The sequence below is a fragment of the Lissotriton helveticus genome, chromosome 4_1 (assembly GCF_964261635.1).
Source record: "Lissotriton helveticus chromosome 4_1, aLisHel1.1, whole genome shotgun sequence".
NCBI lineage: Eukaryota > Metazoa > Chordata > Amphibia > Caudata > Salamandridae > Lissotriton > Lissotriton helveticus.
In genome coordinates this window covers 361,572,678-361,592,401 of record NC_136063.1, presented here as the reverse complement: position 1 = coordinate 361,592,401, position 19,724 = coordinate 361,572,678, and the positions used below count along the sequence as shown (strand labels likewise).

General features: G+C 42.9%; 1 protein-coding gene across 1 annotated transcript in view; it reads left to right on the top strand.

The window, feature by feature from the left end:
- Positions 1–19,724, top strand: part of PKHD1L1 (PKHD1 like 1) — a 466,042-nt gene that overhangs the window by 107,823 nt on the left and 338,495 nt on the right. Inside the window, exons 22-23 of the mRNA XM_078686145.1 lie at positions 11,043–11,148; positions 17,495–17,539. Of these exons, the coding sequence (XP_078542271.1) occupies positions 11,043–11,148; positions 17,495–17,539 (151 nt within the window). The remainder of the gene's footprint in view (positions 1–11,042; positions 11,149–17,494; positions 17,540–19,724) is intronic.

Sequence of the window (19,724 nt, the reverse complement as noted above, 5' to 3'; positions counted from 1 at the left end):
ATGATGGTTTCATTTGACTCCTTGTGAAATTCAGAGTATGACTCAAACTCGCTCTATGCTGGACGCCACTGGACGCCACTTTGAGAGTGTCCCATCTTTGATATGTCATTGGTAATGTTTGTAGTGCTTTGTTAACTATGCATTTCATATAAGTTTCACCTCCTAATCGCACTTCTCAGGTCCATACAGTAACACTTAAAGTTCCTTAATGCTTCTTCTGTTTGTTCTTCAGTCTCTATTTTGTACTGCTGCCCAAGGTGATGCATAATAAATACATGGCTTTGAACTTACCTGCATTAGATCAAAGAGCTTGGTCAAACAAAGAAGGTATCTGGGGAAAGAGTCGTGACAGGTGATCACACTCTCAAATACCAATGCAATTAAAGTTTTGTTGAGAATGCCCTCTGCATAGGGCCAGTGAGATCCATTTTGGATCCCCCTGATTTAACGTGTTGCAAGACGTAGGTACAAGATGTTACAACTGCCAGTGGAGATAGGGTCTTAGAAATACACAGAAAACCTTCTTCACAAAGGATTGCTCATAAAGTTCTTTCAGAACACTAGGAGCCTGATACTCAAAGGGCCACCGCACTCTTAGTGGAGGCCCTGCAGTCCTGGGGAGTCTCCACATTCAGGACGGATTGAGCATTCTCACTGTGGAGATTTCACCCTCAGTGAGGAGAGCCCCCCACAACTGTGGTACCTCCGCCGCAAGTGCAGAGGCCCTTTGTGAATCAGATCCTCATATGATAGAGAGTAGAGAATGGGTTTGGACTACATTTTGAGTTATTTGAGGTGAGAATGTTTCTTAGCAGGGCTTTACCTTATGTTTGTGTGATTACTGCTTAGGGAAGGCTGAATTGTTTTTCTTGTACGAGGATAACTCAGGCTCTGCTGACTGCCCTTTGGAGTAAAGTCATAGCTGATCTGTGATGTGAGGGGTGTCCTGGCAGCCCCTGTAGCATATTGCTTACTGAAATCAAGCCTAGAAGTCATCCGGTGCTGTTTGCTACACCTACAGTGCTTGGACGTTTGATACTGCTATTACTCGACACCCAGCAAATGCTGAGGAGTAGATGCTGTCAATGAAGAAGCTCATCCCGGTCTGGAGGAGTCAATTTTCAGAAGAGGAACACTCACCCCATGTGAAGCTTACCCCGGGGACTACAAATGAGCACTAGTTGGATCTGAGCCCAGAGGCTGCATCTTCCAGAATGGACACCTGCAGAGCAGGCCTGCTTGATTGTTCCCAATCTGCGGCTCCTTTTCCAAGTGCAATCGCCATCTTTATTTCTTGTCAGCAGAGACACCACAGAGAGCCCCAGCCAAAGGGGCACCTTCCACTACCGGCCTACCACAATATAGTGAACAAGAAACAGGCTCTTACATGAAAAACTGAACTAGATGCCCAGACCATGTTCTTAAACAGGAGGATTGGCTGCCGTCTGAGCGATCCCTTTATTTGTAAATGAAGTATTGAGCAGAAGTGTGAACTATTCCAAGTGAATGGAGACCTAGTGAACTGCACCTTTTCCTAGTCAATGCTTATGACTACATTAAACAAGTAGATCTATAGACACTATAGCAATGGGGAGAGGGTACAATGGCAGGTGGTTCACTTTACTACGCATCGTAGATAAAATTACCACACTGCACATGAGACCCTTTAGATTGCGTCATATTACATTTTGGTGAAATATGAAAGTAAAAGTACTTGTTTTGTAATAAGATAAGACCTGGACTAGACAACGTAATTGTTGTGCCTGATGTTTCACTGTTGAGTACTGAGCACTTTCCCCCATGCTTCCTCCCGAAAAAGCCTTTAACAGCTCACTCTCGATACCCTGACAGTGAAATGTAGAAAGGGTGTACTTGGCCTACTTTCTAGAGTGGGTCCAAGGACACCAATGATAAAAGACCTCACCCACCACAGTTGGTACCCAATAGTTTACGTCTATCCTGAGGCCTCACAAACGTGGTCTGACACATCACAGCCCTAATTTCGGGTTGGAAATGTATAAGTGAACACATAGGTACTCATTATGGGTGTTCTGGGAAATACATCAAACTTTCCAAACCCCCAGATTTAATGATAACAGAAGAGCCAGTAAATCCGGGGATGAGGAAAGTCCATCCCATTACAAGTCAGACCCTGAGGATTCCCCAAGGAATGAGGAATTACCTGGAGAATTAATTTCGGATCCAATTCCATCAGTAAGTCCTTATTTTTCCATGTATTTTTACACAAAGTTGTGGACTGTTTTCATCTGCAAAATTGTTCAGTTGAAGGTAACGAGATAAATATTGTTCCCACGGATTTCATAATTGAAAAAGGGTTGATAACTGTTGTTTGCTCCCTTAGAACTAAGAGGTCACTTATAATGAGCCCTTAGGAGTTGATGTGAATATGTGGATGAGACCCTGCAGACATCATCAGGTTCTGTACCATACCTAATGCGTCTCCTGGAGATAGTGCATGAAAGAGCATAAGCATGCTACTGCTGCTTTGTATGTAGGGAGAAACTAGCCAAAAAAATGCAATTCCATCAAAATGCAATTACACATTTGCAACTCAGATTTCGATGCTTACAAATAGGCGGTCTCATTTTTATGGCTGTAAACCTTATTGTGATATTGGGATTACTCACCAGCACTTCCATCTACACTATGCTAAAATGCCTAATGAACATTTCAATGTAAGGGAGGGGTGTTAGTTTACAGTCCAGAAAGGGCACAATAGTGGAAGTGGTATTCCTCTGCTAGACATTCATTTAAAAAGGATGTATTTTTCTTTACTACTACTACTTCTTTTACTACTGCTAGTACTAGTACTGCTAGTACGACTAGTAGTCTCACTATAGCTTTTCATCCAACATTCTAGAGTCTCTATTTTACACATTTAAACTAATTAAATTACTGAATGACACCAAGTTGGAATAGATTGAATTTACAAGTTGGTGAAGCTTCGGCAAATATTTTGGTCATTTTGTCACCCTGCAAATAACTTTGTGGGAATTGTTCTTTCAATTCTGCAGGACTCCTTGCATAGTTTAACCCTGGACACTGTTTGCATAGATACATGTATCTGCAACTATGGTGATTTTGGAGTTGCAAACTTTCCACACCCAGTTTTTGCTGCTGACTTGTAGAGCAAGATACCTTAAACAAGTGGCAAGAAGCCTAAATTAGTCACACACAGTAAAATTGCTTACATAAAGCGTAATTTATGAATAGTACAAGTTGGGCTTGATATGTGTCAAACCAATGGTTTTTTTTTTTGCGCTCGACTGGTTTGTAACACCAACTTGAACTTGCGATGCTACTGATGCAGTGATCAGTCTTATTGTAAAACGCCCATTTGCAGGCATACTTTTAAAGCCCAGTTCAAGTAGCTGCAAATGCTTGGAGAGAGGTTTCCGAGCAACAGCAGACCTCTTGTTGTGCATTTACATTCACTAAATGCAGACTTTTTGTTAGAAAGCAGCCGCTGTCCCATGAAATGATAACGCTGCTTACAAAATTAAAGTTATCATTCAGTGAAAGTCAGTTGAGGAGGCGCGCACTTGTCTCGTGGACAAATAACATTTCCTATACACTGATTTACACACGTATGATTGATTGTGGGCTAAGCTCTGCTGCCCAATGACTTTGTTCCTACTTCAATGGTACCATCATTTATTACTATGCTTCTTTATGACATATTATGCTCCTCCTTCGCTACCCTTGTACAATTGTTTAATCTAACCTCCATGTGGAATTTGTTGTGTAATCTGTGATCATGCTTGTTTTGATCCCTACCTCTTGATGTGTTTGCATTATTGTCCTTCCTTTCCTTCCTAATGTAAAGTGCTGTGATATCCTAAGGGATCTAGTTTGCGCTATATAAAAATGTATAAATAGATAAATAAATAAATATCTGCTCCTTTTAAGTAGGCCTGGGTGGTAAATTCCGTTCCGCTCACGGAATTTGGGTAATTTCACGTTCCACGGAGAACGCGAAATTGCCCAAAATTCTGCGTTCCTCGACTTCGCGAAATGTTTTGCTTGTTCGTGTTCTCAAATGCTTGTTCGCAAGATATTTCCCCCGAGCAAGCAAACAGCGATTGCGAACAGTAAAAAAGCATCGCGAACATGCAATTCCGCGTGTTCACGGAATTTCTGCGTGTTCGTGGAGATTTTTTACCGTTTCGCAGAGATTTGCTTAACGCGATTACGCAAATTCCACCCACCCCTACTTTTGAGATCAAACACACACATTCACAAGTTTGGAATCTGTCCCATGGAGATACCTTCCACTTTGGGAATGGGATAGCATCCCCTTTCGAAGGTCGATATTAGTTTCATTTTTTACAACAATTACCATCGCAACCCATTGATTCATTCCATTTCGATTTGGTAATTGGAGATTCATGTCAGTTTCACACCAGCAACTTTTGCCTAATCACAAACATTCTCAAAAGGCATTTCATGAATCTGAAAGTAATTTTCGACTTGCAGTGTCTACTTTGCTACTTGCATTTTAGTGTTGCAAATTATGTGATTTTGTGAATTACAGGCTTTGCAACTTAAAAAATACGACATGTCCCTCATTTTTTTTTTGGGTGAATCATATGTACTTTTCCATGTAATGATACGCAATATATATTCTTCAGGAAAAAGCCCAAATGCCACTACAAAAAGATTATGAAATGGCCCAGTTGTAGCAGTGTGCGCAATCGTTAAGCCTACTGTTTCCAGATGTTATATTCTTCTGAGGGGTTTCTATGATTATACATACAATCAACAAATCATAAACGCTATTACATATACGACATTATCCTATGATTTCAAGTTTGGAGAAATGTATAATACATACAGAAGACAAACTGAACTGAGGTTATTTGCAAATAACAATCCGACAAGAACGCAACAGTTCTAAACTGCACTAACGTCTCTTGCCTGAACTGATGTGCTTCTCCCTATACAAACGCTTTCCAAAATATCCCTGAAATAGAGAAAAGAACTGTATTTCAGGTTAAAATATTGTACACCCTTAATGTCAATGGGACTGATATACAAGACATCCATTGGATTGTGTACATGATGGGTATGTGCATATTTATTTGACTTTCATGAAAATAGCTAAGTATTCCAGAAGTATCCCAAGGAATCCATGACTATCAGAGATTCCCAAGAATTGTAGCACACCATGCCATTTGCAGTGCATGTATTTCCAGGTGCAGAAAAGGAATTTACAAGTGTTGTTGCATTTTGAAACTGTTGCACATGGTCTTTTCTGCAAGGACATCCCCTAACATTTTGCTGTCACCCTCCTTTTTTCTTAACCCTTTTTTTTGCTTTCAGGACTGTGCACACTTTACCACTGCCAATCAGTGCTAATGTGTTTGTGTCCTCTCCTTTATATATGGTAAAATAGTTTACACCCAATTGGCACATTTAATTTACTTGAAAGTCTCTAGTAAATCAGTACTATGTGTACCCAGGGCCTATAAACTAAATATTACTAGTGGGCAGTAGCAGCTGATGTGAAGGCGGAGTGGCGGGGCGGGGTGGGTGGACAACGTATGATGAAGAAAACACAATAAAAGGGAAAAAATAACTTACCTGCCACCCGCCACTCTTCTGCTCCAACTCCTCGCTGCAGCACAGGCTCCCAGACTTCCATACGCCCATTCCTGATGCTGCTCTCCTTCTCGTGTGTTTGCCTATTTTGACCCTCTACTCAATAGTCCAAAAGGTTTGTTTTGCCTTTCCTGTGGTAGTTGGAGCACTTTAACTATTTCTATGTCTGGGTAAGGTCGTTATTCAGATCACCAATATTGCATAAATTGATTTGTGCTCTTTGCAGTTGACTATGACTCTAGGCCACACCAATGGATACGCCGACTCGTTTCGACCTACGTGTAGGGCCTTATATGTTTTGTGAATGAAGGTTTTTAGAGGGACACTATGTGAAAACATCAAAAAGACAGAATTACATTGGGATCCCTTGTGTTCTCTGGGAAACATAGACATAAAACTGATCACAGGAAGGATGTCATATACGGGGACATACCATTCGCAAGAGAAAATCCAGCATCTTCATGAGGTGCAAGAGATCTAGAACTTTGTCGGTCTGTATCGTACACTAATTAAAATTTGACAATCGGGTTCTAGATATGAATCCCCAGGGCAACCACCTCCAGATATGCACAATTAAACACGGGTCTCTCTCCTCCTTACCTTATGAGCCACGGGGGAGATGAACAACACAACGTGCACTTTTTAATTATGCATTTCCTTAAACACCCGGGGAGTCCTTTCTGTCGCAACACCCGGTTTGGCATAAACTATCTGGCTGTACGGTAAGGGACGGTAGTGTGAGACAATTTCATTTACCACTAACATCACTCCACAAGACCAGGTCTTAATATGTTATGTCACGGATCTCGGGATGCTAACACCATGAGGATTTGTCAAGATCAGTCAAGGAGACAAACTCGGTCAGCTCAGCCGCCGCGCCTCTCCTCTGCCCGAGCCAAAGGCTTGCACGCTCCCACACTCAAAGATGGCAGTAATGTTCCCTACTGACGACAGGGGTCACACACGCATGCCCATCCGCTGTGACCTCTTCACTGCCACACAGGTTCTCCACACCTAGACAATACACAACATTCGCACGTGCCAATCCCCGAACGCGGGCTCCCTATCCTCCACATGTTCAACACTGGGGTGCAGCAGAAGGACTTTGGCCGCAGCTGTACCAAGCTCAGTAAGTACGGGCTGTAACACTCTTCATTGCCTCTTTTTTGCACGCAATTGTGACAATCCCCGACCTGAATCACTAGACTGGGAGCAACAAGTGAGAATGAACTCACTCCCTTCTTTAATCCCACGCGCAGGCCCGCAACAAAACATATGAATCAATAGGTTAAAAAGCTCCGCGCAACGCCGGCCGGCAAAAATCCAGAAACTACATGCACGCTATTGTGGTTATTGTGACACTCCTCGAATCACTAGACTAAGAGCAACAAGAGAGAATGAACTCGCACCATTCTTTAACCCCACGTACACGCTCGAAACAACTGCCCACATATCAATAGTTTAAAGCGCTCCGCGCAACGCCAGCCGGCAAAATTCTGGAAAACTACAAAACTACCACTCACATTTCAATAGAAGCCCTAGCTTAGGGTAAAAACGCCACGCCAGGACCCCTCCAACTCAGCCCGACAGGAAGCTCACTCCATCGACGACGCTCTCGACGACGCTCCTTTAATCCAGGCTGTACACCAAGGGGACAAGGAGAACACCACCCCCCCCCCGCCCTCCTCCCTCCCCCTCCCCTGGCACAGCCTTAAATAGCCTTCTAGGTTTCATTTCTTGCAAGTTTCATTTCTACGTCACCCTGGCCAGCCAACCCCCTTTTATGTCCAGGACCCTGGAGGAGGCTCAGCCCTGTGGCGCTACTAAGGGCGCCCCTTCCCTAGGCGTAGGGGCGCCTGTCATTCTGGCCTTTTACATGCGTTAGCACTGCCATTTGATCTTGGAGAATCCATTGTTCATTTGTATGAAATGTTAAACCATTTTGGCATTTTATACTTTGCATTTTAGGCATGATCAGTCTTGTGTGATTCTTTTTCTCATCGCCTATGATATTGTTCCCATATATGCCAAGTCACATGGGCATACCAGACAGTATACCACATTTGTTGTATTGCAGTTTGTAAATTCAGAATGTTTGATTGTTGTACCTTGATAGAGAAATTCTTCCCCTGCCATTGTACTTTCACACGGCGTACATTTGCCACATTTGTGTGTCCTTTTATAGGAGGTAAATGAAACATTGTGCGCAAGGACACTGTTTCCATTTGAGGGGCTGTATTTGCTCTCATCAAGTTATCCCAATGATTGTTATTCCTTTTTAAAGCAAAGAGGAACGGCTTTCAATTTTTCAAGACTGTTGACAATTGTCCAATTTTTTATGTTTGATCTTTTTTACATCATTGGTGGCACCAGAGAATGTAATCACGCATAATAATGACTTGTTGCTGTTGCGGTCCTTAGGTTCCAGCAGGGTTTCTCAGGGCATGTACCAAGCTTGTGTGAGTGCTCTTTTGAGTAGTTTTTCAGATAATTGCTTTGCTCTAGTTTACTTAGAGCAAGAGCATTAATTAGGTAATCCTTTCATCTGGAACAATTCCTTCCAATCCTCAGGAATTGGCTGTATGGTAAATTGTCTTGCCGATTTCTTTGGTGGAAACTCGAATAGTTAAGAAATGTGTTTCTATCCTCTTCTTGGTATGTGACACATGGTTTATTCAGTGTTCAGTTTGTATGATTTATAAAATTCATCAGTAGTCATTGACTGACGTTCAGTGAAATAATGGTGAGACATTTTTGTCTGTCATTTATTCCAAGATAGATGATATAAAGGGTTTTCCCAGATACATAGTATACTTTTATAAAGCTGGCATTTTCCTGCCCTAACTATTTGGTGCTTGCAGCCTGTTCCTGGCCACATGACTGGGTGTCGTTGGTAGTTCGACTTTGTGTATTCCTCCCAGACAGTCACACAATACTGGGGTTAGGTGTGCCTGGGTGGGCCGACAATGGCAGGATAGGGGTGTTAAGCTGGGCACAGCAAAACTAGCAACTGAATAGGCTGTGCCCTGCCTTCACACAAACGACCTAGCACCACTGCATTGTTCATGCAGCCAGCTTGGAATTAGGCAGGAGGGCAAGAAACTTTGAGGACATCAAAGGGAATTCTTTAGAAACTTCTCCTTCTTTCACGAAGGCACAAGTTATTAAAATGGACCCTCAGACCCATTCTTCAGTACACCCCTGGGCCTGTGGCTACTACAAAAAAAGGACTGCTGTGCTATTTTGTTGCCAGAATTACTTCCACTCTGCTGCCCTTCCACTCTTCTGCTTCTCTGCCTGCTGCCCTGCTTGCTGAGAAGGAGGAATGGACCTGCACCTTCCATCCCAGGCTGAAGTGACTCCAAGGTCAGCTGACTGACCACCTGTTCTGAAATATAACAAGCTCCAGAGGCTCCCTGATACCATCCAGATGACCTGCTGCCTGGACCTGCAACTGGACTTGCCTGAGCACTGCTGACTGCTGAGTTACCGATCCCCAAGAGCTGCCCCTCAGGTCCTGGACCCTTGGTGTGGCATCAGTTGAGCTCACTCCTCAAGAAAAGGAGAAATCCTGAAGTTTTGAGCTCTTAGCCAATGCAAATGGCTAGTTTGCACCAAGAGCTTGCCGCCCTACCTAGCCAGCCTAGCCAGCCAATGAAGAAGCTTCGGGGGAAACTGAGTCTCTGAGCCACAGGGACAGCCACAGACTCCTGATAATTCTAGATTTGAACTTGACCGCCTATGCGAAGCTCCAGCAATGTCTATTTGTGATGCTCGACAGGATCCATCTGCTACAGAGACAACCATCTGGAATGCCCAGCCTGTTCTTCCCCCTACATCGACGCCAATCTGTGACACGCTTATTGCTCAGCAAAGCTCCTTCCAGTGCAAATGGAACTCTTTGTACTGGACTTTGAAGGTACCTCTTTTAGCTGGACTATCCTGGTCCCTGTATCCAGCCTCAGCTCCATTGCGTCAGCCTGAACTAGTGACTTTCACCTTGGTCTCCCACAATGAGATAACTGTGAGTGGCGCTTTGTGATTTTTTTAACGCTATACTTACCTGAAATATTAAAAATTGCATATTTCTGTTTCTAGTGATTTTTTTTTTTTAAATCATTACGGTGTCGAATAATGTATTTCATTTTACTCCATTTATCTAAATTGGTGTGGAATTTTTCTTGTGTTGTGTTTTAACTTACTGTTTGAAGTGCACCTTGAATAATTTACACATTGCCTTTAAGTTAAGCCTGACTGCTTTGTGCCAAGCTACCACAGGGTTAATCAAAGGTTAATTTGGGTGTGCTTGTGATTCACCCTGACAGAGATTGTGGTTGGTGTTTGAGTAGGGTTTCCCCTCCCTCAACCAGTAACCCAATTTCAATCAATAAAGTTTTTTGTTTTCATATTAGGGGCTTATAGCCTGTTGTTCAGGCTTATACTGGTAGTTAAAGGCCCTGAACTGAGTTATAGGTACAAGCCACAAGTGATGATCTATAACAAGGGAGGTGGCCTTTAATTTAACAACCAATATTCCTTGTCATTGACTTCAATGGGGCTTCCAGCATTTCAGTGTTCTAATGTTGCCTTACAGTCAGCTTCTGAGGACTATACTGTTTTTTAATGTTCTGGAACACACGTTATAGGCCCATGCTGAAGGTGTCGGACTTTAACAAGAGAGAGGGTCTAGGGCTATACCTAGGCTACAACCGGTATAGCCCTAGGCACGAGGGCTTTAAGGCTATTAAAACATTCCACCTGCTGAAAGTATAATGGTCTAAATTAAATAGGGAGAGACAGAAAGACAAACAATGGAATCTTGCAACTGCAGGCTTATACCAGTAATTATTAAACCAGAGCCACTTCTTTGTCTTCAATGGAGATCCCACCCTTCCATTGATCTAATATAGAGTGAAAACATTATCTGAGGGGTAAATATTGTTGCCCATGGATTATAGCATCTCACTTGTTTTGTCAAGGTACGTTACCCAAACCCACCCTAATAGTGAAAGTTTCCATAGTGGAAAACTACATAAATGGTTTGTGAATACCCACAAGCATACATGTTTAGTTTATTGGTGCTTTCCAATATTCACAGGTGGATCTACCTTGGATTGGCCACAAAACTGTTTCTGACACAGAGATAACACTGTACTAGTGGTATTTATGTACGTGAAAACCAATTTACTAGGGGAAAATTCCAATAATCCTGATTCTAGGAATCACAAAACTATTTTGTCCTCAAAAAATGAAATTCCATATGCACTGAACTTTCACTTAGGTGCAATTGCATTGCAAATTATCCCCATCATGATTACCAAAATGTGTATGTTGAAAATAAGGCATCCGTAAATGTAATTTTACGCAGTAATATGTGTTGTTGAGATTTCTACAGTCACTGTGTTTTTTGCCTTTTACAGCTCACAGTTTTTATCAATGGAATACCATCTCAGTGCACTGGAAATTGTGCATATTCTTGGGATGCTGCAAAAACTCCTGTTATCTCTGGCATTGATCCAACTGAAGGTAAGTATTCAGAAGTTTGAATACTTGTTTGGGATATGGGCGAATTCCGAAATCTTAGAACAACGTATTAGACTTCTGTCCATGATGATTTGATTTGGATTAATACAGTAGATATTTGTTACTACTGTACTGTACTGCAAAACACTTGCTGTTTAGGGGACATCAGACATCATGTATGAAAGAGAAGGCATTCCCCGCTAAGAGGAGACTCCTGGGAAATAAACATCTCTTAAAGAAGGCACTCTCATAAATGTTTAGCTACATTAAAAGATCGGAATTTACTCTGTTTTGGGAAAATAGTTAATCCTTGTGTATTTGTCTCTGTGGTTTCTGCCGTTAGTCAAATACTACTACTGCTACTGCTACTACTAATAATAATTATTATAATAACAATAATAGTTATTATTATGATATTAACAATAATACTATTAAAAATTAATAACATCCACAACAGCACATGGCAAAGTGATGATAATAATATTGAAATATTTAAACTAATAACCAGGGGCTGAGAAAAAAGGGGCTAAAAAAATTGTCTCCCCTAGAAATTCCCACAGGGATTTTAGACACGACTACAGTTCGAACCCCTGGATGGAATTACACCAAATCTGGCAGAAAGGTAGTTCTTGGTCCAGAAACCACCTTTTCAGTTATTTGGTGTAAATCTATTCAGTACTTTTGGAGATATTAAAGAAAAAACTAATTTGTTTATATAGGGACACAACCCCTCAGCGAATCCTCCTTACCTCGTGCAGAGATCTAATTGGCTGCCAACACTTTCAACCAGGAAGTGTTTGCGACTATCTTGGGACTCAGACTTAGCCAAGTCCCAAAAAATAGGTTAATAAAAAGAAAAGGGGGCAGGGTGGGAATACCCTGACCTCCTAGGCCTGGTCTTGGGTTCCCATGGAGACCCCGGCAGGGCCAAAAAGCTTTTTGTTAAAGAAACATTTTGCTGCGAAATTGCGACAGAGTTGCAAATTTGCAACAAGAAAAAACAAGCTCTTGTTTGCAGTATAGCCAAGGGTGGGCCATTTCCCATGTGTATGTGGGAGTATATTAAAAAAGAGGGGGGCGGATGGGGCCCCCTCTTAAGGCTCTTTTGACCCCCACCTACATAGGACTTTATTTAATATATTGAAGGGGGCAGCGCAGACCCCCTTGCATGAGCTCTTTTGAGCCCCCGTGACCACCACCTTCCCGGGGCTTAAAAACTATAATTAGCGGTGGCCACCTGGGCCACCTGGACTCCCAGTGCCACCAACTCATTGGGACCGCCCATGAAAATGAAAGGAGGGCCTGTGCGACCGCCCCCCCTCCTGGAGCCATTAATGGGCCTGTGGACCGCTAGCCCCTAGAGCTGGCTCCTCTTATCTCCCAAGGTGTCCACACTCGAGAGATAGCTGTTTGCTTTCGCTAAGCAGGAGCTGTGACAGCTACCACCAAGTGAGAGCAAGTACTAAATCCACTCCCAGAAAGCCTGAACTGTCAAACTAATCCTGCTACATCAACAAAGATGTAACTGCAGCCATTTTAGGACTCTGGGACCCAGGACATTTTCCTGTAAAAAGTATTAAAAAATAAGGGGTGTTTATACTATGTATAATGTAGAGATACTCTGTTCCTCAGCTGTCAAACACCTCTCCCCAAACCATGTGGGGGCCCTAAGGACCCCACCCATGAGGCCAACCTCATTAAAGTGATGGGGGGCATAACATGGCCCACCAGGTAATTCAATTGACAATATCTTGGACCCAAAAGTAACCATAATGTGCACCCTCGCCTTGCACTGCTAATTACCTCACGTAATATATCACTCATTACATGCTCTATGGTATCATTGATAACACCACCAAAACATCTGGAATTACATCATTGAGGGCAACACTGTGCATGGCGTTGGCTCAAGTTATTTGTGGCATGAGTTATAGTTGCTGGAGATAACTATAACTAGAGAATTTCAGTGGTTTTGTCAGTTTAAAACAGTATGTTTTAACTGACAATTTCACCAAACTATGATGTAAATTCAACCTTTGTTTTTTCAAAGAAGAAATATATAAATCAAAACAAGGTTTGTTTTAATTTGGCAGTGCCCCCTTTAAGATGCCTTAATTCACACAAATGTATAGAATACATTCTTACATAATAAAGACAGCTAGTGTGAGTCATTGTGTAGTATTAAGCAAAATGGCGAATATCATTGGATTCTGGTCCTGACAGCTGATTGGTGCCCTGCCTGCATCTGCAAGGTACATTGACACACTTCAGTGACCTCTGCCTCAAGACAGGAAAATGCTTCAGCATAAATACAGTGGATAATAACTTTTAGACTTCATGGAATGAAGTAGCAGAACTCACACATAATGTGTGTTTTAAATTATGACTTTTAAATTAAACCAGTATAAGACAACTGTTGTGACTCATTACCATGATAAACAATACACGGATGACTTGCCCTCCATGCGTGATGCTTCTCAACACAAAGTGAGGACAAAAACACTGGACACAGAGGCCCTGATTATGACTGGGCTGAAAGTAAGTGAGGTATTTCCTACACCTGATAAATAGTGATACCCTTTGTTGGAATATTTACTGGGTACCACACCATGGTGTAAATGCCGATTTATTAGCAAACTGAGTGTGCAAAGGGATCTGATTTTAGTACCTAGGTCCTAATCATAATCTGTGGCCACTGTGTAGTTATAGTTCAGATGCACTTTCAATTAAAAGCCATTTTTCGATTTGCCTATAGCGTTATACACCATCAATGCATTTACATGAAATTTGGCAAATCATCCTACCTTAGTCAGTTAAACGTCATCATGTCATGTTTTGTAAAGCGATACAAAAGGGGATGATGGATGGAGCGTTTGAACAAATCAAACACTCACCCCCAGTCAACTGATCTGGGTTTAATCCATCACCATTCTTTAGTTCACTCAGCCACCCCAGTTCAGACATGGCTATATGCAAATCAGTCTGACCCTGTGCCTTATGGGAACAGTCCAGCCCGAACTGCCAAGCCATGTCTTCCCTGGACCGGAAACAAGCATCCTGGGACCGGTTTCGGATTCATAATCCTCATCAGCCAGGCTATCTTGAATCCAGTGGCCAAGTGAACAAGGGACTCACGTCTGAGTATACCCTGCCACACTTAGGGCGAACAAAGCGATACAAAAGGGGATGATGGATGGAGCGTTTGAACAAATCAAACACTCACCCCCAGTCAACTGATCTGGGTTTAAGCCATCACCATTCTTTAGTTCACTCAGCCACCCCAGTTCAGATATGGCTATATGCAAATCAGTCTGACCCTGTGCCTTAGGGGAACAGTCCAGCCCGAACTGCCAAGCCATGTCTTCCCTGGACCGGAAACAAGCATCCTGGGACCGGTTTCGGATTCATAATCCTCATCAGCCAGGCTATCTTGAATCCAGTGGCCAAGTGAACAAGGGACTCACGTCAGATCTTTTGACTGTGTGTGAGGGTTTGATTGGTTCAGATGCTCCGTCCATTACCACCCCCTTTTGTACCACTTTTGGCCGCCATAAGTGTGGCAGGGTATGCTCAGACGTGAGTCCCTTGCCCACTTTGCCACTGGATTCAAGCAAGCCGGGCTGAAGACGGCTGTAATGCCAGAAACCGGTCCTCGGAAGCTTGTTTCCGATCCAGGGAATGCATGGCTTGGCAGTTCGGGCTGGACTGTTCCCATGAGGCACAGGGTCAGACTGATTTGCATATAGCCATGTCTGAACTGGGGTGGCAGAGTGGGCTAAAGAACGGTGATGGATTAAACCCAGATCTTTTGACTGGGTGTGAGTGTTTGATTGGTTCAGATGCCCCGTCCATTACCACCCCCTTTTGTACCACTTTTGGCCGCCATAAGTGTGGCAGGGTATGCTCAGACGTGAGTCCCTTGCCCTCTTTGCCACTGGATTCAAGCAAGCCGGGCTGAAGACGGCTGTAATGCCAGAAACCGGTCCTCGGAAGCTTGTTTTCGGTCCAGGGAAGGCATGGCTTGGCAGTTCGGGCTGGACTGTTCCCATGAGGCACAGGGTCAGACTGATTTGCATATAGCCATGTCTGAACTGGGGTGGCAGAGTGGGCTAAAGAACGGTGATGGATTAAACCCAGATCTTTTGACTGGGTGTGAGTGTTTGATTGGTTCAGATGCTCCGTCCATTACCACCCCCTTTTGTACCACTTTTGGCCGCCATAAGTGTGGCAGGGTATGCTCAGACGTGAGTCCCTTGCCCACTTCGCCACTGGATTCAAGCAAGCCGGGCTGAAGACGGCTGTAATGCCAGAAACCGGTCCTCGTAAGCTTTTTTCCGGTCCAGGGAAGGCATGGCTTGGCAGTTCGGGCTGGACTGTTCCCATGAGGCACAGGGTCAGACTGATTTGCATATAGCCATGTCTGAACTGGGGTGGCAGAGTGGGCTAAAGAACGGTGATGGATTAAACCCAGATCTTTTGACTGGGTGTGAGTGTTTGATTGGTTCAGATGCTCCGTCCATTACCACCCCCTTTTGTACCACATGTTTTGTAAAGCTGCATGCAGGGGATAAAGGAAGATGGGGATATGGTGAGAAAAAATACATTTTGCTGACCCTTAGAACCCGAACAGCTGAAAATAGAACTGTAATCAGAAAGCATGCTTTTATTGCTTTGCTTTAAATCTGTTCAGTGGTTTTTGACATATTATCATTTAAAAAAGTTTCCGAGTAAGCTTTAATGCTATTTTGTAAATCTCTGCCATTTTAACACACTTCACAACTCACAGCTCTTGTCAATCACAATTTGAATACTTTTTTTGACAAATGTGATCATCAGGAGAAGGTATCTAAAAATGTTTTTTGGGACTTTGAGTTTGTCACTGAGAGAAACCCTGGGACATGGACATATTAAGTGTTTTAAAACAATAACATTCTGAAAATAGCATGTGAATTGTAACTCAGAAGATGATCGCATGAGCGGCCGTTTCAGATAGTGGATTCAACCACCATTTTGTAAAAAAACATAAGTCACATGTGATGTAATTTTTTTTACAGAGGGTGAAAAGAAATGAAAGCCTGGATGTTCGGCAGGCATTGTACCCAACCCCCACTGTGCACGGCCAAAGGCTGTGCCTAACCCCTGTAGCTAAAGACCTTCAGAAAGTACATGCATCATAAAAAAAGACAATCACTGAAACAAACATTAAAAAATTGGGTTATGGTTCTTGTTTAAGCATGCCGAAACACTGAAATTGGCCAGTTATGGTTATTAACAAATAAACTATAACTCATATCATGCACCATAACTTGTGCCCTCCACCTTGCTCATAACACTAGTTTGCCAATGGCACAGACACATAAAAACTAGACAACAACATGGTGCACCATGCGAGTTATGCTATGTGTTTTGTGAGTTGAAAAGTTGGAGTTGGACTTTACCCAGTCTGTAAGATGGCACCTATTACAATTTTCCTCCGTAAAATGATAAATTCATGTACCCCACCCATATTGTAATTTTTTTTTTAAAACAAATTGGGCACATGGACTGTTTTTATGGTCTGGCTTGACAGCCCAGCTGTCGCCAGACATTTGTGTGAGAACCACCAGGAGAGGGGTATTAGCTCCAACCACATGTTGGGAGCCAGGTGTACATGTTTTGATTGGGCAGAAGTTGTGCGCTTGCCCTCCACACAGCTGTGATCATTTTGCTTATCTATCTGGCTGTGTGAGCTTGAACTTTAAGGGGCACACATATGCCATTGTAATGCTATTAAAGTGTCTTAGATAACACGATAATGTGTGGTGTTTCTCTCTGGCAGCAGCACAGATAGGAGGAGGCAGTCAGTAATGTGCCTGGATTTTTAGGTCTGGCTTGACTGTGCATTCATTAACCAGACCTATTGACATTGCAAATATTGTTTTTTCTTTACTAGTGCATACCCATTAAGAATCGACCCACTTGTCATTGGTTTTCTTCAACTAATACGAGGCAGATTAAGAACTTCCATAAAGATTAGCTCCTACATAGTTGCAGTTCTTTTACCAATATTGCATTTACCAGTCTGCCTTGTGAAGTGGGTTTCTGATCTCAAGAGTGATCCAAAGTGGACCTCTGTGTTATCTTATCCAATGTACCGCTGTGACTGTTAATCCATCTCACGCATTATGAGCAATATTACACCCTTATCAGTGGGTATACACCAGAAACACTGTATCCCACTCATACTCTATTTATGTCGGTCATTTTTTTACCCAGACTGTGAGCATTTTTTCCACATTTGCTTGCAACCTTTGCTCTATGTGATTAACACAATTTTCCATTGACTGTAATGTTCTTTCATTCAACACAGAAACGGTAACAAGTGATACAGAAGGAAGTGCTGATGGCATCGTAGGTATGTGACCTCCACATTGTGGTCTATATTTGTGTTTCCATATAATAATTGTGGTGCTAGTTTATAGCCCACAAATGTGTTTAACTTCATAACTGAATTTTAGAATAATTTGATTAACAAAATATTCAGTGATTGCTGGGGGGATTTTATTAGGTAAAGGATTCTATCAGGATCATTCCCAAGCCACAGCAGACCTTCAGAGTGCAGACTATTATATTTTCATGTGTAGCAAACATATGTTCAAGGGGTTTGTGTCACTCTGTTTTGAACAACACGAAGCAACGGTTATTAAGGCAAGCAGGTTGTTGCTGTAAAGTTCCGTGCCTTCTCTTTTTGAGATCTAGGACCTGAGTCACAAAGGTAAACTTACACTTGGTGTAATTTACACTTTAAGTGAAATTTGCAAACTACTACGGAGTTTTATGACTCTGAGGGCCTGATTCGCAAAGGCAAAAACTTTTTTGTGTAAGTTTATGATTGGTTTCTATTCAACAAATATGTTTTACTAGTAACATCTTTACGGCTGTCCTATCTTTGTATGTGCTTAGACTCTTTAGTCGTAAAGATGCTACTCTTTAAAAACCTTTGGGAGTAGCAAATATTCATCGGCTTACACAAAACTGTAAGTTTACCTTTGTGAATCAGGACCTGAATGTCCTATATTTTTTTATTCAGAGACTTCCATATACTTATGTATGTGGAGACTTTGCAGTCTAGGTTGTGAATTTCACTAAGTATGTAAACTTACACAAAGTGTATCTAAGTTTACTTTTGTGAACTAGACCTTTAGGGCCCCCATTAGGATGACGGGAGGCGGTGAAAGAGACCGCCTGCCATAAAGGCGGGGGTCCCGTGGGTGATATTAGGATGCGCCCGCCTATGTAGTGGGCGCATCCCGTATTTTTAGCATTGTGGCACCGCCGGCCGCAATGCTAAAAATACATGTTGTGCATTTCAAAGTACAACGTGACAGGCACCGCGCGGTGCCTGCCACGTCATACTTTCAAATGCAGGGGGGTACCATAGGTATCCCCCATGTGCACTCCTCATCCCCCGGAGTCCATGGGGGCCCAGACTCCGCATGCCTTTCCGTGGCGAAAGCATTTGAAAATGCCCATCCTAATATGGCTGGCGGTGTCTGATAGACAACGCCACCATATAAACCCTTTTCCGCCCCGGTCGCAAGGCGACCGGGTGGAAAAGCGTCAGACGGTCTTTCCGTCCGCCGCGGACCCGCCAGCCATTCTAATATGGCGGGGGGGGTCATTCCGGCATGGATGCCCGGCAGATCGCCTCCGCCAGGCCGGGGGTGGTTACCGCCGGCCTGGCGGGGGCGATCCGCCCGCCATCCTAATGGGGCCCTTAGTCTTTTATATGAAAATGCCATCATTTTAATGTATGAAGGATTGTTTTCATTGTCTCGTTTCACTCTCAGCGAACTCCATATGCCATACTTCAAGATACATTTTAAATATAAATATAACCCTTTTAAGTTTATTTGAGCGTTCTATAAAACTACTACCAACAATTAATATAAGAAAAATAACAAATTTAATAATAACATTTAACAACTATATCACACAGAAATAGTTAAGGAAACTATCCATATTTTGCAAATGTAGAGGGACATTTTAATTAGATTGGGCGAAAGATTTCAGACATATGCCTACAAAATAGAAAGAAAGAGAGAACAATGAAACTGAGAGAAATAGTGAGAAAGAGAAATTGGAACCTAGCAACATCAAATCGTCAAACCAAACCAAACCAAAAAACGTACCTGGGATCCCATTATATCTAGGGCGCATATTTCCTGTTTGCTCCATGTCAAACCTTCAAACAGGTGCGCAGTGTGCAAATAGGGACAATGCCACCTATTATGTTGAATGCTCTTCCCTCAGGTCAGCCTAAAACTCATGAAGTGGCATACTGATCAACTGTGTCAATGCTGCTCCAGGTTTCAAATGCAATTGGTAGGTGTTTGCACTTTCAAAAGGGATTCGAGATCCCTGTGCAGGCGGGCGCAGTGAGTGCCGGCAAGGCCTGCAAGCGGACCCATGGCACACCTTTTCAGCCTTCAAGAGGGCTGGCTTCAGGGGGCACACTGAGAGCATGCCACCTTTTTGTGGAGCACTTTCAGTGCACCCCCTAAAAGCTTCTTTGACTTTGCGCCCATATTCATTATACA